At 38.2% G+C, this 24,423-nt stretch overlaps 1 protein-coding gene across 2 annotated transcripts in view; it reads left to right on the top strand.

Moving 5' to 3' along the window:
- LOC134796785 (protein bark beetle) overlaps nucleotides 1–24,423 on the top strand; it is a 31,257-nt gene that overhangs the window by 1,882 nt on the left and 4,952 nt on the right. Inside the window, exons 2-8 of one of the 2 annotated variants that reach the window (XM_063769009.1) lie at nucleotides 15,198–15,361; nucleotides 15,485–21,699; nucleotides 21,816–22,027; nucleotides 22,758–22,893; nucleotides 22,979–23,198; nucleotides 23,505–23,630; nucleotides 23,851–23,880. In XM_063769009.1, the coding sequence (XP_063625079.1) occupies nucleotides 15,198–15,361; nucleotides 15,485–21,699; nucleotides 21,816–22,027; nucleotides 22,758–22,893; nucleotides 22,979–23,198; nucleotides 23,505–23,630; nucleotides 23,851–23,880 (7,103 nt within the window). The remainder of the gene's footprint in view (nucleotides 1–15,197; nucleotides 15,362–15,484; nucleotides 21,700–21,815; nucleotides 22,028–22,757; nucleotides 22,894–22,978; nucleotides 23,199–23,504; nucleotides 23,631–23,850; nucleotides 23,881–24,423) is intronic. The other variant, XM_063769018.1, reaches the window with a different exon arrangement.

Raw genomic sequence — 24,423 nt, 5'->3', positions numbered from 1 at the left:
TAAAATAGTTTGATGTTGAGTAGCTAAACAAAAGAACGTTTTAATAGCCTTTACAAAGTTGGTAACTTGTAATAATTCTTACGTTTAGATTTAAACATTTTGGATAATATCACATGAAGCCGTAAAAGTCTCTGTAGACTTAAAATTCAACGCACGCATTACACAATACACAACACTCCTTAACATATTGGGTACGTATGTATAGAGATAGACCTTGTGTGTGAGTTGTGAGTCGCATCTTGCGACCCTCATGTGTCCGTCTCACCTGGCAAGTGAAGAGAATATCCGTCAAGGGGAAAACAAAGCCGCAATGAACACGTGCGTGGCTACAGCCAATCAACCGACATGGCAGCTCTGACCCAAATAAACTCACTGCCTACGTTTTCAGACCCATTAGCCAATTTTACTATAGATTTGGCATATTTTAGTACCGAAAGTCTCCAGACAAATATGCAATAATTACCTGTAAAAGGTCATTGAATCAAAATGCTTGGCTTATGGAACGTTTTAGTTTCGTATTCCATTGGCATTGTGCCATAGGCATATAATTCAACGGTGAGTGCGAAGTGGTGAATATATGGAGGAATAGTCCCTCAAATCTTATATTAGGTCAAGAGTGAATCATTGATAATTAAACGAGCAACACGTGTTAATGAAGGCAGCTGATGCGTCAAAAAGCGCCGCAGCTGACCGAGGCTGACCCGGGCCGGGCCCATGCGACATCCTCCCGCTAATTCAATCAGCAAGACAAATCTCTCCACTAGAACCCACCCATTTAGCGATAGCAAACTTCCTGAGGGATTTCCGAGTCCAATGTTTTATCAATGTTCTGTTATATTTTCGACAATTTGGTACCTATTCTAATTCGCACATTCTTGAGATTCACTGATGATCCAGATTTCATTTTTGTGAACGTCGGATGAAGAAGTGCAGTCGAGAAGAAAGGTTTATGACACATAATTATGAATCAAATTAAATGCAATTAAAACTTGCGTAAGACGTAATTCCCGATTATGAGACGATGATTAGTCATCTCATCGATTCTTCTAAGAAACAGTGTTGTTTCCACGTTGTTTCTAATTAGATCACTCCGATTCTAACTTCCTTGCAATTTCACCTCTCGTGTCATTATAGAAAATGAACAACGAAACAGTAATGGACTGACTGAATTATCCATGTCGGATTACATTTCAGCGTGGAATCTTGATTTCGCCGTCAGCAAGTTTCTAGGGAAATTATGCACTATAGGTAATGTACAAACAATTTGTATACCTACTTAAACAAAAGTCGACTTTGGTGTAAAACAAAAGCAACGTTTACAAGAAGTTAGTGATGAGAAAATGTATTATTTTTAATTTATTGACTGACTTGATAATACATATTCGCGTGAGTACCTATGGTGTGAACATTATGAACTGATCGAAGAATATACCTACTCAAAGTATCTTTACCAACATAGATACACCTCTTTGTTCCTAGTTCTCATGCTTAACCAAGAAGCATGAAACCAGAGGTTTGAAGATACAATGGATCATAAAATGGGACCGTTATTTAAGTTACAGCTGAGATCTAAGATGCCATATGCCTTCGCCATTAAATTGAACCGAAAGGATTTTCTTTAAATCGTAATGTGTTTCTACTGGTTGGAGCCATAATTTGTAACATGGTCGTTAAAGAAAATGGCTCCTCCATAATGACGGGTAAACCGCATAACTTTCACTGTTTTGACCGAGGACCACTAGGATTATATTGCTTAGTTTATTTTTGATTATCATTACATATATTCATTATTACCAAAAGTCCTAAATATCCTAATGCCTACTTGACTTAGCTGAAAATTAACTAGTATACATCTAGATTTGATTTGATAGTTATGTTATATCGAACGACGTACCTACATCTTGCAACATTATCTAAGTTATTAGACAGGGTTATTAGACTTTATCACAGCAAACGAAAAACCAAGCTTGTATAATTAGGACCGCTCCTATCAAAATTGTGTCAAGATCTGTAAACAGATAAGCGACAGACATTGTACTCGCCGGCAAAAAATACGAAGAAATAGGTAGTCCCTCTACGTACGCGATAATATTTCGAAAGCATTCCAAGTAAAAGAGTAAGACACGAACCTGTTTTTTCGCATTAAGTTAAGTGTGTCAGAGCTGAAGAAACAACTTTTGTCAAAATTAAAGAACAGTGCTTTCTCGTTATCGATAAAAGGTGCTACGCCTGACAAATACAGTTAACCGTTAACGGTAGCGGAGACTGATCTCACAGTCCTACGCCTTGGAATCGTAGTAGCCTTGGATGCAAATACCTACTTAGGCGCCGGCTCTGAATCATCGACTAGAGCTGCATTAAACGCTTCTTATTCCAACAGTGCACTGAACTAATTTCTTTAATCAGTGTCTCATTAGTAGGCAAAGTGAATTTTACACTAAGAACGTTGACGCAAGTGTTGTTTTCAAGAAGGGTCTCCTGTAAAACCACAAAAGGCTAATAGTACGTAGATAACTCTTATGAATGTTTCATAAGAGGATACATTGATGACAGGGAAAAACATAATTGTTTATAGTGACCAATAAGTAATATGTATTTACGCAGTGTATTCTCTATGAGGATAATATTCTCGCTCGTCACATATATTCAATCACCGCAACATAATTATTAAAATGGCTTCCTACTTACGCATTACCAGTATACATTACGTATATGTTAAAAAGCCTTCAGAAGTATTCAGGGCACAGGTAACCGCGTACTCTGGCCCGGTGAGCGTATGTAGGTACTTTCATTATATCTTAACAATCTCCTCACAATATGTGAGTCACAATATGTTGACACTGTGATATCTGATTCATTCATGGCGTAGTATTACTTCCGCTATTGTTCATATTCTTATCAGCTACTGTTCATGCCTATGAAATTCCCTGAAAGATGAGACACCGAGTCTGCAATAAGACAATCATTAGACAAATAAAGATAACTGATAACTAGAAAACGTGCCTTATTATTAACTTGTAGATGTATATTAATTAAATTTAAATACCACATTTATCTTATTCTGTGAATTTAGATTCAGTTCATTTGAAGTTGTACGAGTATATATTCCTTGTCATTTGCTTGCAATTGGCGAGCAAATATACCTATGTACAATATTAACTATATAATACCGCAGCTTGAATAAGGCCTTCCTTCCTACACAAGCCTTGCACAATTCGAGCCAGTCACGTCTTATCTTTAGCATGTGCCATTAGGTATACAGGCACTAAAGTAAAAGTTACCTCAATACAATCTGAACTGAACATGTTTTCTTTCTCGGTTGTCATTAAATTGTGGTGTAACCTTGCGAATCAATTCCCTGCGAAATTAGTAAATTGGCTAAAATGTTCAATTGACCGGACTATTGACTCCTTTTTAAAGATCGAAGACACTTTTTTTTGCAAATTGGACTAATATATTTTATTATATTATATTATATTGTTTGATACACTAGCAGCTGAAAGCTGATGCGTGTATATCACTGCACTTGTTTTTTTTTAACGATTAATGTTCATTTTTTTTAGTTGTTTTAAGTGTTTGTCAAGTCTGTTTTTATTTTGTTCATGTTATGGCGAGAAGTACCTATACCTAGTAAGCAATAAAAACTAACTACTCGTACAGTATTTTTTAACTTAAACTTATTTTGAAATTAAGGATGCAGTCAATGTTTTTTGCTGGTACACTGCCGGAAAACTGCAGCCGGTGTTATTCGAGTTCAATGTCTCGAGATATCGCTGCGATCTCGTCACGCGGGCTGCTATTTGGTAGGTAAGGTACTTGGTTCGTCTCGCTTGGTGCCTACCGTGGCCGACCCCTAGACCGTGAGGGCAGTGATGAGAAGAAAGCGGTCGACAAACAAATTATTGCTCCAAAAACGTTACTCGACGAAACAGTGATGGATGAACGATATCGGTTTTAACTTGACAAACCGATGCCTCTACCGTTGTAACTAGTGCTATCTAAATTTAAAACTCAGTAAATATAAATTTAAAAGATGCTGCGAAACTTGCTACTAGACAATAAATAAAGTCAATGAAAGGGATCATCTACCTATACACGAAAACACGTTATACTTTGTACACGTTGTATGTACCCCGCATTCCTAAAACCTTTAATATATTGTAATAAGAAATACAGTTTCGCCATTATTGATATGTTGCAAAACCCAGTGTAAAATATAGACCAACGTATTTAAATATTGAATCTCTTTTGTAACATCTGCAGTCAGAATAGTTGAATATCTTCCTCATCCAATCTATTTTAGCTCCGGTTTTGAAAGTTCAGGGAGTGCAATGAATAAGATAAATGTACAGTTACCAAGTGCAGTATGCAGACGAGACGAGGTTGGTTGCGCAAGAGTTCGCGCAGTCGTGCCCTCCTTCCCGACGACGCCAGGGGAGATTTAGTAAGAAGTTTTCAATTAGGTACTTACAATCTCAAGTTAATATATTATCATATTTTCGTAGGCTCAGACAATGGTAATATAGATAGTAAGTTTGTGAATCAAAACTTTTGGCTTAAAGGTTCATTGGTGGAGAGAATGCCGTGTGGCATTAAGTCCGCCTTTTGTCACTGTATATCGTTTACTGTGCAATAAAGTTTAAATAATTAATAATTCAGTGGTAGGTAATGCAATGCGTGTTAAGAAAAACCCTTAAACATTAAGATTCACATTTTCTCAAGGTTCAGATTCAGACTAAATATATGTCACTAAAGTCTGAACTCCCAAGGCCTAAGGATTCTTAGAATCCAATTAAATATACCTACATATAAAATAACGACTAGTGTTAAAATGAAATAATAAACAAATGTTACTTTATAATTTTCTCGTAAGCTATAAGTACATACTAAGATTACTAAGGTAAATGTAGCTCGGCCGAGGTATGCAAATGCAGGTCTAACGCTCTGGGGATAAACATTCAGGACAATGCCATTGTGTTGACGATTTCTCCACCTGTTGTTGCGATCATTGGCCGTCCTGAGACGTATCATTATAGCAATTATCGTTACCTTTGAACGGCTTGTATAGGTATCTCTGCTAAATAAGTTGATCTATGTATAGAACGTACGTACCTCATTATTTCACAAAATGAAGTAATAAATATTACATGTTAACTAAACAAGTATTACATACTTAACTTCATTACAACTATACTTAACTATAGAAGAGACTAACTACGGCAAAATAAAACCACGAAACACGTGATTTTCTTGTTTGCATTTCCTAAAGGAAATTGAAGTTATCCAGCCATTTCTAATATATTCTTGGAAACTAAACTGTTGCTTTCAACGCGATCGCACGTAAGTGTAACCTGAAGCGTAGACAATGCAAAAGAAAACGCCTCCATCGATTCAACTTATTGTCACAGTTTATGGTTTACTTTTTTCGCTCATCGGATGAAGTAGCTCATTTTGTCACGCTTTTCACGAGCTGAAACAGAGCGCGACGATACTATCTGTTCCCGTACCAAATGTACACTTGCACAGTTCGTGTTTCATGGGTTAACTAGATCTAATTCATTTCAGAGTTATTTCGCAAAAAGTTCACCGTAAAATTCAGGATCGAAAGCCAAAAGCTTGACGAGTGTAAAAAAAATGTGCATAAACTACCCAAGTGCTTGTTTGATGTGCAATAGGGTTTCGTAGGTTCCGTATACCGTACCTGTCATAATTCATAGGCTTATTCAAGCCACACAAGTGACACAAGTAATTTTATTTAGAAGGGCACTTTTACGAATTTAACTTCAACTTGGTGAAACTGATCATGATAATAATATTTTTAGTGAAGTAAAAAATTTACAGACAGACAGACAGACAGACAGGGATACGATAAAAATATAAGGGTTCTTATTCTCTGATTTTTATTTTAGTTAGAGAGTACCAAAGTGTATAACCGGTAACATAACATTAACATGTTTATGAACATAATGAAGTGTCTACCAGACCTGCCTCATGACATTTGATTAATGTATTTGCGTATTGTAGATAAAATATAAAACGTGGTGCTAGCACTGCTGCCTATAACTCCTGGGTTAACAACCTGGGCACATTGTACGGTGGCACGACACTACCGGGATGGCGTGGCGCGCCGGACGAGCAGGAAGGATCGTGATATCGTGAGATTCGTGAGCTTGTACACAAAGGAGTCTTTAACGGTTGGAATAAATAACTAGTAAAATTGCTAAATCGAATTTTAGAAGTTTTATAACGTTATGGTGACTAGAGATGTGCGCCGATGGCAAAATCATCGGCGGCGGCGTCCGATGATTTTTTGATCGGCGGCGGCGGCGTGATCGGCGTCAAATCGGCGTGGCATTATTTTTGATACTGCATGAGAACGTGGCTGTAGAAACTCTACATTAAAGCTTTCTGAGTATTTTCTAGGCTATCCAAAACATATTATGTGTGTTTTCTAAATTATTGCCGAAAATTATATCCCATCATGTCACTTGGCAACCATTTATTACTAATATTGGGTCCTTACCTATGAAATTGGCGTTTTTGTTCATAGATATAAGTCTGATCCTAGTTTTTTTTTTTTACAAAAGTACATACACAATTACAATAAAACTACAGTGCACTCAATAAACAACGATTTTACATACAATTAATTGTTATTTTTTATTGTTAAGTGTTCAGAATTAAGCCTTGAAAATAGGTCTTTTCATGTGCTGTCGGTTCGAGTATTAAAATTACTTATATTTTTCTAATGGTACCAATTTTCAAGAAATGGAGATATTGAAAACATACCTTAAAGGTGTCAAAAATTACTGGAAAAATTTTGTTTGGTTTGAATTAGCCATCAAAAAAATATCCGCAAAATTAATTGTATGGAAATTCGTGTTTCGTTGAAATTCTCCGAACAAAACGCCAATTTCATAGGTAATGACCTAATACCAACCTAACGGTTACCAACGGCATGTTTAAATATGAAAATAAAAAGGATACATTAAAACGCTACATTTTAGGCAGTATTTTTACTTACTTTGTAAGCGGAATACAAATAAAACACAAAAAAAATCTTTATAAGTTAAGTCTTAAATCTATATTGACTTTTCCTAGCCACTGTCGCCTCGCCTATTTTTTTTTATACCACATCGGTGGCAAACAAGAATACGGCCCGCCTGATGGTAAGCAGTCACCGTAGCCTATGGACGCCTGCAACTCCAGAGGTGTTACATGCGCGTTGCCGACCTTTTAAAAACCTGTACACTCCTTTTTTGAAGAACCCCATACTGTAGACCCTCGGGAAAACCTCGGAAGGGAGCTCATTCCACAGCCGGAGCGTCCGCGGGAGGAAATTCCTCTTAAATCGCACAGTACGCGACCATTTAGGTTCTAGGGTGTGAGGATGAACACCCTGCCGACGGCGAGCGGTGCGGTGATAGAAAGCGGCCGTTGGCATCATGTCAAATAGTTCCTCAGAGCACAGCCCATTGTACAAGCGGTAGAACACACACAAGGAGGCAAAGTCTCTCCTTAGACTTAAAGGTTCAATACCGCTTGTGAGTTTGGGACCATCGACGATTCGCACAGCGCGCCTTAGGACTGAGTCAAAGGGTCCAAGCTGGCATCCAGGTGCTCCTGCCCAAAGGTGACAGCAGTACTCCATATGGGGTCTGACTTGCGATTTATAAAGCAGCAGTCTTTGCCCCGGAGTAAAGTATCGCCTCGCTTTATTGAGCACACCGAGTTTTTTGGACGCCAGCGCAGCCTTACCTTCCAGGTGGCTGCGGAATTGGACGTCACTGGAGATCCCAATACTCCCTGACATGGTAAGGGCTGTGCCTTGGAACTGTGGGACCACAGTGAATGGGGTTTTCTTAACGGTGAACGCGCAAACTTGTGTCTTGGTGGGGTTGAATCGCACTAAATTGTCCCGACCCCACACCGAAACTCTGGATAGAGTGCTCTCAATGTCTGACACAAGCTTTTCACAACTCTCCAGCACCACAGAACGAGGGATATTGGCACGGCCTGTGTAATAGGCATCCCCAGTACTGTCTGCATAGCAATGAATGTCATCGATAGACAACATGTCATTGATGTGCAGCAAAAACAGCGTAGGGGATAGCACAGAACCTTGCGGAACGCCAGCGTTAATGACCATGCTATCGGAGCAGCTTCCGTCTACTACGGCTCGTATGCGTCTGCCGGACAAAAAGCTAGCGATCCATTTGCATAGTCCCTCCGGCAATCCATAAGATGGTAACTTCGACAGGAGACCCCGATGCCATGGATTTGATTGGATGACCTAGGATTGGTTACGAAATAATGATGAACTACATCTACATCTACTACATGTCTGAACTGAAGTTTAACAGAAATGTATGTTAGAATAAAGATGTCATCGTTTTCGAAAGTAAACGTCTCTGGCAGGTTGATTCGCGCAACAGAATGTCTTTGAAGTGCCCCGTTTTATGGAATATTAAGGTCTACTTTGTTTTCTTTACTGCTAGCTTAGTGATGATACTTGGTGATTTAAGTTCCTATAAGTAGGTATAGGTAGGTAGGTTGGTGCGTTGCAATACGCGGCCGGAAGCGGTCGTGCCGTAGTGCACCGCACGAATTTTAAATTTCGCGAACCGCGCGGCAATAGCCGCTGCCTGCTTACCCGCTATGACTTCATCACAAGTCGTAGTCAACGAGTTGTTGGCATTTATTCAAAATGCCACCGTGACTTTGGATGAGACCAGCATCGTGCAGATCTGCAAGTCCAGCTTCCAGGAGGAGGACATATGTAGTGGCAAGGCGCTGCTCTACCAGACACTCGGCAAATCCGACGAAATGCCATCACGACGAAGAGATGGAGGCGTGAAGAGTCTACGGGACATCATCTCGGTGTTCAAGGGGACCGATTCATCAAACATGCCCTCTTTCGTGGCGAAGGACCTACATCGGCTACCTGTCGTCTCGTTGGACCATGTTGACGTTTCCAGGCTGCTAAAGGATATCATTTTCCTGAAGGACAGCCTGGCTGAAATGCAGGCTAAGTTGGAGGTATCGAATAATACCATCAGTGAACTACGTTCTGAATTAGCCTTAATACGAAGTGCTAGTTCGGAATGTAGGTCAGATAACTCTAGCATAGCCGCGTGTCACGTTGGGCGGAATGCGTCCATCGGCGGTTTCGAGTCCGCGAATTTGGATGCGTCGGCGATTGCTGAGCAGGCGACCGCCGACCCGCGCCCCGCCGCCCGCCCGTCTACGTCACCGGAGACGCGCACGTCACGCGAGAGTACGTTGACCCCACAACGTTCCTACGCTGCCACTGCCGCTAAGCCGCCTGCTGTGTCCAAGTCTAAGCAGCGGCCGAAGAAAGGGGTGCAGAGCCTTCGTGAACCTGTTCACAAGGATCGGTCACAGCTGACTCTAAAAGAGTCGGGATGCGACAGAGATGGCTTCAAAAAGGTGGAGAGGAGAAAGAAGTCAGCTCGTCCGAATCAGTGCGGTACCGCACCGACTGGACCTAACCATTTGCTGCGTCCTGCAACACCGACGACGCTGCTGTATGTGTCCCGATTACACTACCTTACGAAGGTCGAGGAGATCGTGAAGTATGTATGAGCCAAGTCCGGATTCATCCTGAGGGTCGTGATGTTGGAATCTCGACACAGTGTGAATTTTAATTCTTTTGTGCTGAGCGTTCCGACTGAACATCTAGCGACCTTCACCAAGGAGGAGTTTTGGCCGAAGGGTGTCAAGTTCCGGCGGTTCCGCGGCCGGCTCCCTGACACTGCGGGGTTGCGAACTGCATCGCAGCCATAATTGTGTTTTTAGTTTTAAGATATATTTAATAATATGTATGCTAGTTTTAAGGTATTTATCTATGGGCCAATAGTTGCCTGAAAATAAATGTTTTCATTCATTCATAATTGTTTAGGTATAGCTTATTACGAAGCTTTATCCTGACTTTTATAATTTTGATTGAAATATAATATATTGTTAAGTAAAAGAAGCTGATGATCACCATAAAATTACTAAGAATTGATCGTGTGTCATTTTAAATGAAATTGTATATTATGTGATAAATAAATCAAATAAAGTATTAAAATAAATCAAATCATATCTGTAAATAATGACCCTTATGCGTGTCACCAGCATCATACGAGAAATCATAAAATACGCAATTATAATCGTGGTGACAGCTTGCTGGAGATTCTAAGAAGAAAATAGCATGTATATGTCCTAGGATATGAACCTGCTATTTTCTTGACTTTAGTTCACTGATTAAATTGACAATCAAGATACTATTGATGTAAAACAAAATGCGTTCTACAAAAAAGCTATGCGATAAAATATCAAATAATAACCTGAGATCCAGAAACTAGATCTTGTTTAAATTAACGCTAAATCGTTATCACAGCTAACACCGCAACGACAAAAATGATGCTAATTTGGTTCACTAGCAAATAATAAGCGAAAAAGCATAAGGATCTTTAAATTATATCTCTGACACTATTTACTCACTACGCAACATGGAATGAGACACGATAGGTATCAAAATTTCCCACGCCGATTATACGCCGGTCAAATTTATCGGCGGCGGCGGCGTGGAAAAATCGTCGGCGGCGGCGGCGCGGCGGCGCGGCGCACATGTCTAATGGTGACTATATTGATAATGACAGATAAATTGCATATTGTTGTAAAAATGTCCTTCTTCATATTGTTATTACGTTATTAAGTACCTCCCAACGTGCAAGATGTGACAATTTTTTTTAGTTTGTAAAATTGTTTTTGTGTGTCCTTACAACTAGAACAAAAACCATATAGTGTACAGTGTAGTTATCTACTTACATTATTTTCGAAACAATGCAATTTATTTCCTGGAAATTGCAACAACTGGATTTCAATTGTTTTATCAAAAGTTGAAACCAGTTGAAACTCAAATCAACGTGCAAATTCACGTTCGCATTCCATTGACACTAGCGCGCCATATTATTTTGAATGTTAGATCAGAACAATGAACCATTAGGTTGCCTAACAACGGATGTTAAGACCTCGCTGTCACTAAAATTGGCTATAACTAATTCTTGGGTTGATTTTTAAACTTTAACCACACCCTAGCTACCACAGAGAGACCTTACTATTCTTACGAATGATCAAGCATTTACCCTCATTCGACTTAACTAGTTAGAATAGTTTCTTTTACTAAACATAATTGGGTCAAACACAAAACTAATATGTTCATGACAACATGACTCTTCTGTCGACTAACCCAAAAGTTAAGGGCTATAAAGGTTAATTTTCTTACTTAACCCTTACTTATCCACATGAAATGGTACTATGTACTTACTACGACTAATAGCCCACGCAGTGCAAGTGTTATTTATAAGTACGTAATCATTTCCTCGAAGTTTGATGTTTAAAATAACACTTGCACTGCGTGATCTATCAAAATAGCTGCAGAGTTTTCTTGGTCTAACTCTACTCCTTTTATTTGGATACAATTTTACTTTACAGTTTTGATGAACACACAAGTTTTCTCTCCTGTGAACAATAGTTAACAGCTTGTGGGCACGTAGGTAATGATTTTATCATACTTATCCAAATAACAAGAGTACCCTTTCATGTGGATAGCGGTTAAATAAGAAAATCAACCTTTATAGCCCTTAACATTTGGGTATGTCAACAGGAAAGACGTGAATATATGTAGTTTTGTGTTGACCCAATTAGGTAGTCACTTTTTACATTTCAATGGTGTGACGCAGACACAGTTTTTGATATTCATGTCCGTTCTATACATATTATGACTCTACCATAGCTATATAAACTAAACATACGGGTTATTTTATGACTATTAGAAGGCCTTATCTAGCAGTTGGAAGGTTTACAAATGGTCAGTTTAGTGTATCTCTGTAGGTGCATTTATACATTATCGCGCATAGTTTAGGGCTTTGTATGCCTGACGACCAATGCTTCGTGTTCTTCCAGAGTGAAATAAATTACGTAGCACAGAGAACAACTATTCCCATATCGCCCAAAAAAAATCGTAGAAGAACGCACTCATTGTCCTTTAGATTAGAACAGTGGTGGGCAAAGTACGGCCCGCAGGCCAGGTGCGGCCCGCGAAAGGATTTATCTGGCCCGCCGCCGGTCATTTAAAAAAATGTATAATATGGCCCGCAATATAATAAAAATACATTTTTGCTGTAAATCTGGCCCTCCTCTGAAATTCCTTCAAGTTTTGGCCCCTCATGAAGAAAGTTTGCCCACCACTGGATTAGAATATACAGTGTAAAGAATTTAAGTCCAATCTACGTGACGAATTAATTATTGGGGCTATTTTGCGAGGACAGCTGAGGGAGCCAAGTTATTTTGCTTCTGGGTTTGATATGTTTTAATTTAATTTTTCAAACAAAATTATAGATATACAATATATTTGTACTATTTATTTAAAAAAAAATAGGGAGAAGCAAAACATAAACTAGAACGCAACGCTATCGTTTTTCTATACGTGTCCTTACAGAAAAATCTTGACAGTCCTTGCCGCACATTAAAATACCTATATAGCTTTATTATAATAAGTACCTACCTTATTGTCCACGGCCGGCCGTCCTATGTTCGCCACGCTGCCCACGCTATTCTATACTTACTTACTTAAAATTCCACGCACTGTGTTCCCACCAATTCTTTGTACACCGGAAGTCTAATGCGTAAACTCTGGAATCTTTAGACCGTTGATGTTCACTCGCTCAATAATGTCACGAACGAGGACGGAAAATTTCTTATGTTTCAAGCCTTCGTCAACTTTCTATGCCGCATAGTAGAACTAAACCGATAACAAAGTTGAATTCTGTAATGAAAAATATGTCTTGCCGTTTGACGTGATTGCGGTTTTTTCTGAGATGCTGAACCAATGCTGAACAGTTTGGTTAAATCCGATGGTTTGTTAAATATTATAAGCATCATCATCATCATTATTCTTAAGAGATTCTCTTGTCGTTGGAGTAATCGCCATTCCGTTCTTCTCTCTGCCACTGTTTTGAGCTCCTGATACGTCACTACGTTAATTTTCTCTTTGGCCTGGTCAATATATGCACGTCTCGGTCTTCCTCTGCCTCTCTGTTTTTCTATTCTGCCCCAGGTACTATAGGTGCCCCAACATGTTTCCCCTTCTGTTTTCAATTGTTCTTAGCATAAGTATTAATAATTTATGGCAGATGATAACCGATCAAACGAATATCATAATCATAATTATTTGTGCGTGGAGTTCCGTACCATCTCATGTGGTCAGCAACGTGTAATCCGATCCGATATATAGAAACAACTAACCGTCGCAAAGATGTCGCTCAACTATTACGTTAGGCGGAGACCATGATTATTTACATTTTTTTGTTGTTGAACTCGTAGTAAACGGTCATAGCTTGTTAGATTAGAATAGATAAGATAATTTAATGATTTCTGGTATATATGATATAGGAATCCTATTATCTATAGGTGCGCCGTGTGTACCTAGCAGTAGCAATCAATGCTATACTACAAGTTAAAACATAAAACTATAAATGAGCAAGTATTGGTTTTCATTAAAAGTATCTTATTAGCTCGAATTAACTCTGATTCTTACTAGAAAGTAAAGGTGAGAGTCAAAGACTCGTTTTTATATTATCCAACATTTTTTGTGAGTCATTATGTCTCGATGACTTTAGGCGTCCTTGCGCCGTCCTTTCAACCCGCCGTGCGGGCTGTGTCGGTGTTAGATTTTTTTGTGTATTTTGCCGTTGGTGGCTAACCACGCGTAACTATTTAACGGACGTCTGACGACCTGCCTTAAAATTCAAACTACGCGAACTGATCGTTATTTTAAATACCTACAAATTCTTTGTGTAAAACCGAAATCTTATACTTATTAATAATTACCGCAGGAAAATTAGGATTAGGATATTAAAATGTGTATTTTATGGCAATTTACGTTCGCATAAAAATACATGTAGGTGTACTGGTGTACATATTACATAAGATATATGCTAAAACATATCAATTTGAAATAGAAAAGACCGACCAACAACAAGATAATAAAAATATATAATTTTTGATTATAATTCTATCCTTTACATCTGAGCAGACTTTTATCGACATCCCGGGAATGTCATGACACGGCCGCATTCCTGTACAATTTCGCATTGTAACAGTTGGTAGCCAGCAGTTCGTGACGGAATGAATAGGGATGCATGAAAAGGCAGGAAGCCATATCTAGCGTGAAGTGCAAGGGCGCATCGACGCGTGCGCTGGGCTATATCCCATATCCCAACACTTGCGGAGTACATGGCCACAGGCAGACCGGTATAAGTGACATCTTCAAATACGCACAGTTTTTACTGAATTCGGGTTCAAATTATAGTAGGGACTACCTTAGTACTGTTCAAATGTTTTGTAAATTAGTAGAAAGGTATACTACATCGATATAGCCAGTAAGTCAGTACGTGGGTTGCCGGATGCCGATGGCCGACCATCGCGCCGGTGTGTATGATGTCACGCTGCTAATAACCTCTGTAATCGACTTCTGTTTTGGGTTATAAATGTAGGCAGTATGTCATTACACTTTGATGTATTCTAACAGCAGTCTCGTTCAATTTAAAACATTGCCTGATAGAATCTCATAAAAACGATTTTATTATTTATTTAGATTTGAACTAAATACTTATGCTAAATACACTTCGAATCATCACTATCATCAGTGTCTCAAAACACACCATCCCTCCCCTCTCTCCTCTAAACGGAAATAATACAATACGAATCTGCAATAGCGGACATTACAGAAACTTACTAGGTTAGGTCGTTCGAAGAGATTGCAAAAAAACGGTGTCCGAATTGTACTTCCGTCTCCGTCTATTCTTCTAGTCAATGGTCAGTCTTTGTTACCGCTTGAGTTAATCCTTTGAATGGAATTATTGAGAAACTGAAAATAACAATACAAACTACATATTTCAAAAACTAAGGGTTTGAGTGCAATCGTAATTTTGGATCAAGATACGATTCTACAGTACAGTGGATATGTGCAATAAATTTCTAATTGGACCTTAAGTATGGCCTTACTTACGTACGGCAACTTAACCACTTATCAGCCCGCCCGTTAGCTTGATTACCACTATACCTCTAACCACTTCTGTACAGCCTTGCTAGAGCGGAGGGTAATTGTATGTTTTGTTTCATTCCAGGGTGCACATCAAAATGGTATTACCTTCACAAGCACTGAAGAGCCTCCTAAGTCAAGCAAACCCATTCCTGATATTCGGCTTGTTGACGGACCCTCGATATTAGCAGGAAGGGTGCAATTGTTACATCGAGGTCAATGGAGATCTGTCTGTACCAATTCTAGAAAGTAAGTAGCTTTGGTAGCTGTTGTATTTATTTATCCATTTTACACCAAGTAAATGAAGGAATATATTAGTTGGAAATTTATAACAATTGTTATTTACAACAGTCGGATGTCTTTATTTTTCAGTTGGACCATTAATGACATGGAAACAGCATGCAGACAACTAGGCTTTATGGGCGGGTCATTTTACAATTGGATGGATCGGCAACCGGGTCGACGCGCTCGTCTATTATTTGAGGAACCCAAGTGTAAAGGAACGGAGTATGACCTGTTCCAGTGCGACTGGAACTCGCGTCAATTAGGTTCTGGTGTCTGCGATTACCATCCCGACCTTGCTATTCAATGTTCGCCTCATCACGATGATAATGAACTCGGCAATTCTGGCAGACATTGGCGAGGATTACGTTTTGAAAATGCAGTATATGAAAGAATTCTTACTGCTGCTAACACTTTATACGTACCTACATCCATGTCGAGACTCGAGCATATCATTGTAAGAAACGCTGGTCTAGGAAGGGATAATAATGCTACTAGTGCTTTAGATGTAATAGGGGTACCACCAGTTATGAGAGACATTGAAATATCCAACTCTGCTTTTAACGCAATCAACGTGACGTCACCAAACGCGCCCATAGTAATTAACAACTGCACTATACAAAACAATAGAGGTTACGGTGTCTATGTGAATTCTACGTACGGCATGACCAAGATTGAGAATTGTTTAATTCACGATAACGGTGGGGATGGAGTAAAATATGTTGTGCATGAAATGAACATAGATGAGAAGTTTGATCGAAGCGAAATATTTGATCTCTGTACAATGGCTTCCACACCTAGTCAGACGTTCCCTATACAGATGACTGTAGAACAATCGAGATATTCCAATATGGAACGAGATTGTGAACAGAAATTTTACACGAGAGCTGATCATGTTTTAACTTTAAGCTTTCTTAAAATTATAACGAGTCGCAATGACACTGGAGAAATATTTGTTTACGACGGATTAACTCTGAATGATAAACTTCTGGTATCCTTTAGCTTGAGAAACTACTCAAGACCGCAGAGTGTGACGTCGACAAGAAACCGAATGTATGTACGATTTAAAGCTAATACAAGAACCGATATAACGGGTTTTCTGAGGCTGACTTCGGGTGTGAACAAAGTGTATGATTTAAATGTGACTGATACAATTATTTCTGATAATAATGGCAGAGGAGTCGTTATAGAAAATTTAAGATCGCAAATCCACATACACCGAACATCGATATCAAATAACAATCACGTAGCAGGATTGCAAGTTGTAAATGGAGCTGGAGATGTGAATGTAACTGAAAGTAGAATTTCTTTTAACCAAGGCGATGGTATAAATATAACAGTTACGGGTGGTAACAGAAACATATCACGAAGCATATTGAGTTCTAACCAAGGCTACGGTATCGCTGTATGGATTAATAACACTCAAGAAACAGAATACCTCCCAACAAACCAAACGACGGTTATTGAATATTCTGAGATATTTAAGAATCTAGATGTGGGTATATTACATGGTAATTTCTGTACAGACAGTTGGATTAACATTACAGGAAATTGGTTTAATATGAGCATGGAAAGTACAATCGATATATCTACGTGTTGGAGATTGATCATGCCAAAGAAACCATTAAATTTACAAATTGGTCACAATCGTTTTTACCAAAGTCAGAAGGTGCCTATAAAGATACAACCAGCTCTAAATATTATTGGACGAATAGAATATAATTATTTCGAACATGGTGAATACGGTGCTCTTGTTATCTTAAATAGGATGGAGGGAAAACACATAGAGGAGTTCGAAATACTGCCCGCTCAGTTTAACATACAGCACAATTATTTCTTTGGTAATAAAGGGCCCTTTGTGGTGAATTTGGGACTATCGCCATACAGCGATCTTCAGTACATATTATTCTCCAGAAACTATCTAAGAGACAATAAAGTGAGGGAACCATTTGAACCTCTGGAAGGAGTATCTTCCCGTTTAACACCGAGAAGTCGAGTAGCTGCCACAATTGTACTAGCTTCTAGCAATATTGACGTGTACAGGAATATTATTAACAATCCTGAGGCACAGTATGAGATTGGTTCTCATGTTGAAGATCAAAGCAAAATTTTAAATTGCACATACAACTGGCTCGGTTCGGGCGAAGAAGAAAAAGTGTACAGTAGATTATTTCACAGAAAAGACCGATACAATTTAGCAAAGATTAGTTACATGCCTTATTTACTACATAGTAGCAATCCTGGTGCAACACAAATTAATTATAATCAACTATATGTTCCACAATTTAATATTCCTGGTACTTTTACCGTTGGTGGAGAAGTGGAAGGCATAGAAATACTACGACCCGGAGAATACGATGTAGACAAAGATATTAATGTACGTCCTGGCGGCAAATTGGTAATACAATCCGGAGTTACATTAAAGTTCCCTCCGGCTATAGGTATGATGATAGCAGGAAAATTAGATGCAAGAGGGAAACGACCCAGTGATATTACATTTACTCTTAAAGAAGAAGTAATTATGACAAACGACAGTGTTTACGAAACAGATCCAGAACTCGAACCAACAACACCAGGATATTCAGAACCAATAGTGCCTATTCGACTCTTGGGTGGCAGGACGCAGCATGAAGGAAGACTGCAAGTAAGAATTAATGACAGGTGGGGTACCGTTTGTAATTATAAATGGAATGTAATCAATGCTGCTCTTGTCTGTCACCAGCTTGGATTAGCGTTAAATCCTAATGATTGGTTCCTCGAACCAAGTGAAATACCTTCTGCTGGGATGACTGAAGATGTTATTTTATCTAACGTCGAATGTACAGAATTCGATGATGATATAACGAAGTGTAAAGCAGAAACTATGGAAAACTTTGAAAATTCGTGTTCTCATGAAAATGATGTAGGAATTCGCTGCTATGAAACCAGTTGGGCTGGAGTAAGGTTCAGTGTTATCTCAGAAAGATCAGATTTACAGTATGTCAGTATCGAAAAAGCGGGACTTCTGGATTATTCATCTAATACTTTCAAACCTGCACTGCAATTGGATTTTGCCAGACATGGATTAGAAAGTGTAAAAATTGCTAACAATTATCATGATGGGTTAGGTATTATATATTCCGATTTGTACGGTGCTGATGCTATAAATACCGTTCGTAATTCAGAATTCAGTAATAATAGAGGCAGTGGTATAAGCTTCAAACAACTTGGCTTGAAGGTGTATAGTTCAGTCATAGAAAATAATAACATTGCTGGTATATCTCACAACCCTCACATACCCGGCTTGCAACAAAGAGAAATTGCTGGCTGGTTTAATTTAGATCCAGGCTTCAATATGGACGAATCAAATTACCATCCGATCATGTTACCTGAATTTGAAACCGATATAAGTTTAGCAAACGGAGAAACGCGGCATATTGTGTTTACTAAACATTACGATGAAAATATCGTAAAAACGTACAACATCAAATGCAACCCAGGATATGTTCTTGGACTTCAACTTTTAAACCCGATCCACAATTTTTCTACAGAAATTATATGCATATATGATTCACAAAATATAAACGAAGCTAGTACAAAGTGGTGTCTTGATCGTGATCTATCCACATTTCCTACAACAAGCAACAGTTTCGGTGTCGTGCTTACATATGAAAGTGGAAAGACTGCTCTAGGAGGTGTTGTGCTCGTTGTCAGCACTATTATTGCACCTGTACAAAATCTACGAAATAGAATTGTCAAAGGACCGGTGCCAACACTTCAAGTTGCTAATACCAAAATAAAAGGTAACACGAAAGGTATCAGATCCCTGTATTACAACAGGTACTTAAACGAGCTTGGCGATCACTTTTTACGAAAAGCTAACGAAACCATTAAAATTATCAATTGTGAAATAGCACACAATAAAGAAGAAGCTGTATATATCAATACTCCATTTTGGGATATTCACGATAGCAACATAACCGAGATAACGATTATGATTAACAGTAGTTTGATAACAGACAACGGAAAAGGAATTTATCACTTCGCGCGCGATTTGAGGAGTTCTAATAACTTGTATCACTATATCCTTCAAGACAATACCGTGGAACGGAATAAACTAGGAGGTTTTGAAATAAGCCTGCCTTATGTATGGCAATATAATGAAAATTTCACACATTCGGTTTATATGAACAATAACACTTGGCGCTCCAATCAAAATTTTGGTCTCTCTATTGATGGCCACTTTGCAGAAGTTAACATAACAAAAAACGTATTTACTAATAACAATTGTAAAACTGGGTGCATCGCTGTTCGCGGTATGGAAAAGAAAATGAAAGTTGACGGAAATCTGATTGAACGGAACAATGGTCAATTCATGGTTCAATTCTTTATGGACAGCCAAAGCGAAATCATGGGACTCGTGTACGCAGTGTTCATTTATAATCAAGTAAAAAATAACAGACCTGTGTTACAAGTAACTCGAGGTGCATTAGTCAAAAGTACTGATCCCACGTATGCACTCGGTTTTAAAGGAATTCAGAAAGTTAAAGTCAGCAGAAATTTGTTTGGCAAGAACGATCTACAATATACTCTGCTGGCTGGTATCAAAACAGCCAAGACAAATAATTTACTAGACGTTACCGAAAATTGGTGGGGAAGTTCGGATGAACAAGAAATAAAAAGACAAATATTCGATTTTGATGATTGGAACAATCATGCTATTGCTACTTATTTACCGTATTTACTAGAAGATAACTTTGATTCTAGTTTATCAGTTTCCTTTAGCCCTCAGACCCCCATAGATGTCAATAACCTTGGCGGCCGACTCACGCAAGATCTTACCATTGAAGCTCGCATTGCTCCATATATAGTAAAGTCGGACATAACAGTTATGCCCGATGTAACACTCACTATCACCCCAGGCGTAATACTAGAATTTCCTCCAGATGTTGGAATTTTGGTCATGGGAACACTCCAAGCAATTGGCCATGCTCAGTTGCCTATATTAATGAGACCACTAAGAATATCAAACAATGCTGAAAGTAACAGAATTGAAAAGAGGGATATCAACCATTATTCTCCCTACAACCATAAACAAAAAAGACAATTAGAAACTCTTATGGTGCAAGACTCCATTAGACTATGCACGGGCCGTAACTGTTCAATCAATGATAACCTTTTGGAGAAAAACAACGAGGGTTTCTTAGAATACTACAATCGGACCACATTGCAATGGGTACCTATGTGTGATAATCGCTTTACTGAAAGAAATGCTCAAGTGGTTTGTAGAGAACTAGGCTTTGATCCAATAAACGTATTCTTCGCACACGACAGACGAGTAGAATATCACAGCAACTCCTTATCCCGCATATGGTCCTGGCCCGAGCCTTTGCAATGTGTTGGTACTGAGGGTCGTTATGAAGACTGCCCTATAAGACTAAATGGTCAGCTATACGGTCATCGACATGAATGTAAATGGGACTCTGAATACGTATTCATACATTGTGGCAAGAGAAATTTAGACGAGTCTTTAGAATATTGGGGAGGCATAAGATTTGCTTACCCCGAATTCGAATATTCTCTTTATGAACATAGAATTCATGATCATCATACTCACGAAACCATGAAGAAAGTAGAGAGTGCTTTAGAACATGTTCATATAACTGGCGCTGGTGTTCTTCACAATGAACGTTCACCTGCAATTCAAAGTATTGTTAAAAATCCACGAATAAGAAACGTAAACATAAGTAAGTGTGCCTATCACGGCATAAACATTGTGTCTCCCACCGATTCGATCGACATGATGTTCAATACTGTAAATGATGTCTTAGGTGAAGGGCTCAGCGCAATATCGATGACTGGAGAAGGTAGGGAGTCTGAAGAGTCCAGCTTTACACCATTAAAGGATCTGAATCTTCCGTATCACATGTTTTCTCTCGTTGATATCTGCGACAGTAGCAAAGTTATAACAGTTGAGGAGAGAGTCATTATTTATTACAAGTATGACAATAATCCTGTAAATTGTGTCAAAATATTCAAAAGCATGTACAGAGTAAAACCATTTGGATTTAGACTTCTGCAATTCAACTTGTTCAATCATACAATGAACTACGGAAAGCGAGATTCGTTAACTTTATACGACGGAGATATTTACAATATAACAGCTCCTCAAATTGGATATTTAGAAAATGGATCTCCAGATGAAAAGAAACTTTTTAAGACTGTCGGGGCCAGTTTAAGTATAAAATTGTTCGCTAATGGCGCATCCTCGGTTCATGGATTCATTGCTGAAATAGTCACCCTGCCTATATCTTCTATTGGATTCAGTAAGTGTATTGTGTTTATTTACTATATAATTGAATACTTAAATTACAGCACTATTTTCATTATTTCAAATCTTTTATGAACATTTAGCATTTAACATTTGTATTTTTACTTTAAGGTCGTGACGTGCATCATAATATATCTAGCAGTGTATTTACAAAGAACAGGGATGGCGCTATAAGTTATACTTCAGTGGGCGAAGTAAACCCTCTTGTCGATATTACTAGAAATGAACTTGTAGATAACTGTCTCAAACTTTATGGCAACTTTACGTCGTGCCAAGCCGCAGTGAGACTTGACGTCCAAAATACCCAGACCTTTGTATTCCGAGTAAGTGTATGCACTTAAACTAAGAATATTATAATCGTTTTCTCAAAAATGGACGGTTGCCCAAAGATGACTTTGCGGTTTAAAAAATAGGCGAAGTGCGTAGTTTATGGTCAGTCAAAAATTAAAATGTTAAAAACATTGCAGTCTCAATTTTGGACCTGCAATGTTGCACACAAATTCAAAGAGTATAGTAAATATATTAGGTAATACAAATTCTATCATTTGTCAGTTCCAAACTTTTCAAAAGTTGAAATGGGTATATCAAATGAGGGCACAGGCCTATTCAGTGGCGGATTTGCAGTCTTTGCCGCCCAGGCCCTGTAGCCGCCCCTTTCTCATCACCCATCATATTGACTACATTTTGAGTTATTTCTTGTTATCATCAAAGAATGTTTTGTCACAATTTGCCGCTCCTACTCCCCCTAGGCCCTACTTGGCCTTAGGGCAAATCCGCCACTGGGTCCATCAAACAGCCAAACAGATGATTAGTACTTAATATTATAATGCCGCGACTATTTAGCTGTCTCAAATAGGTTGACGTATTTTCGACAGCAAAATACACTTCTATTTTTTATTTAAAAAAAAGGCGGCAAAGCAAATTTTTTCAATTGTTTCTACTTTTTTTTCTGTGAAAATATATACGTAAGAACGTTGCAATAATATAATTAATGTACTATTATTTTACAAAATAAGTGCCAAAAATCGTAATTAACACGAACTACATTTTCAGCATAACCTGGTACGCGGCAATGTTGGTGGCTTGGCTTTGAGAGCTGACTCCAGAAGTTCTGCTACTTCGTTACGAGGATGGATACACAATAATCTGTTTTTCCTAAACCACGACTTACCAAGTCTTAAAGTAGAAGGTGCATAATATTTAAGTACTTAATTTTTTTTATATTTTCAAACTTGTACAATAACAGTTGTACTAATATTTTATTATGTTATTAGGACGCCAGTCATCACCCTACCAAGAAGTCACAATATATAGAAATTATTTCACTCGCAATAATGTACAATTCAAGGATGTAATTGTACTGCGTCAAATTGTCTCCAATTTCACACACAACTACGTTCATCTAAACACCGGCCAGAGAATCCTAGAGGTGGCTGGTTTTGATAAAGTTAGACTGCCTATTTACCAAACGACGTCTCACAACGGATTTTATAAGTAAGTAACATGTTAAAACACAAGAAATAATGCAAACGTAATCTATAACGAATTAACGATATTCTATCTATAATATTTTATGACGATTTAAGCAAAATTTGTTACTACCTGGACCTACCTTTAGTTTGATTAGATTATTAGATAATAAAACTCTGGTTAAGTACCTACACATGTGCCGGTATTTTACAGGATTAAAAATGTTTGTGTGACGGACATATTTAATGTCTTTACGTATATTTGTGTAATTTAATTACATTATACCGATACGGATTATGCCGATGTTTCATATTTTGCACATCGTTTCAGAAATTACGCATTAGATCGCGAAGGGCGAGCAACGGTGGTAGCGGGTACCGCAGGGCAACATTATGTGGATAATATTTTCTTTAATCCCGACAACGATTATGAGATGATTACCGTTAATAGATCTATGTAAGTATGTAGGTAATCTGGTACTTTAAATTCGAAAGCCAAAATTTTATAAGAATGCGTCTTTCCGAAAGACAGTTGAAAAAACCACAACATGACACTATAATTACTGTTCTGTAAAGTTGAATGCATGATATTATTCAAACATTTTAACATCCCCTTTGGCCTATATTATAAAATTCTGATTTGCATGTTTCTGTTGCATGGCTGCGCCGGACCATAGCTTTGTTGACTATAATCCAAATGCGATAAGGTAAGTTTCGTTAAAAAATAAATATAAATCACCACGTCATTCATCATCTAATTCATCTAGTACATGTATTAACTTCTTTAAGTCAAAATTATATGCATTTTAGCTAATCATATGTTCCAGCATTTTTTTTCGCTAAATCCTGTTTTATCCCTTATTAAAAACTTGTTCAATATGACATGCCTACATATTCACTTATTTTTACCTCAGAGTATGCCATACCATATAAGTACTATGGTCATTGGGGTAATTGGTCAATGGTAACAAAATCACCGTTTATTTATTGTTTAAACAAAGTACCTAATGTACCTATCGATAGGTACGTATGTATCTCATAGCTATTTTTTTTTTCTGAGAAAGCTTCACCTGATATCTTGATGCGTCAGGTCTCGTTAACCCTACGCTGTATAAGCTAATGTCATCTAACTATTCATTAATATTACATTTCCTGTCATGTGGTCCTTCTAACCGGATCTCATTTTAGGTTAGGAATTAATTGACTGGTCAAGGTTCATATTTGTTTGTGGAGGTTGAGGTTGTGGGTTC

This window comes from Cydia splendana, chromosome 1 (genome assembly GCF_910591565.1).
Source record: "Cydia splendana chromosome 1, ilCydSple1.2, whole genome shotgun sequence".
NCBI classification, from domain to species: domain Eukaryota; kingdom Metazoa; phylum Arthropoda; class Insecta; order Lepidoptera; family Tortricidae; genus Cydia; species Cydia splendana.
This window is presented reverse-complemented; position numbering and strand designations above follow the sequence as displayed.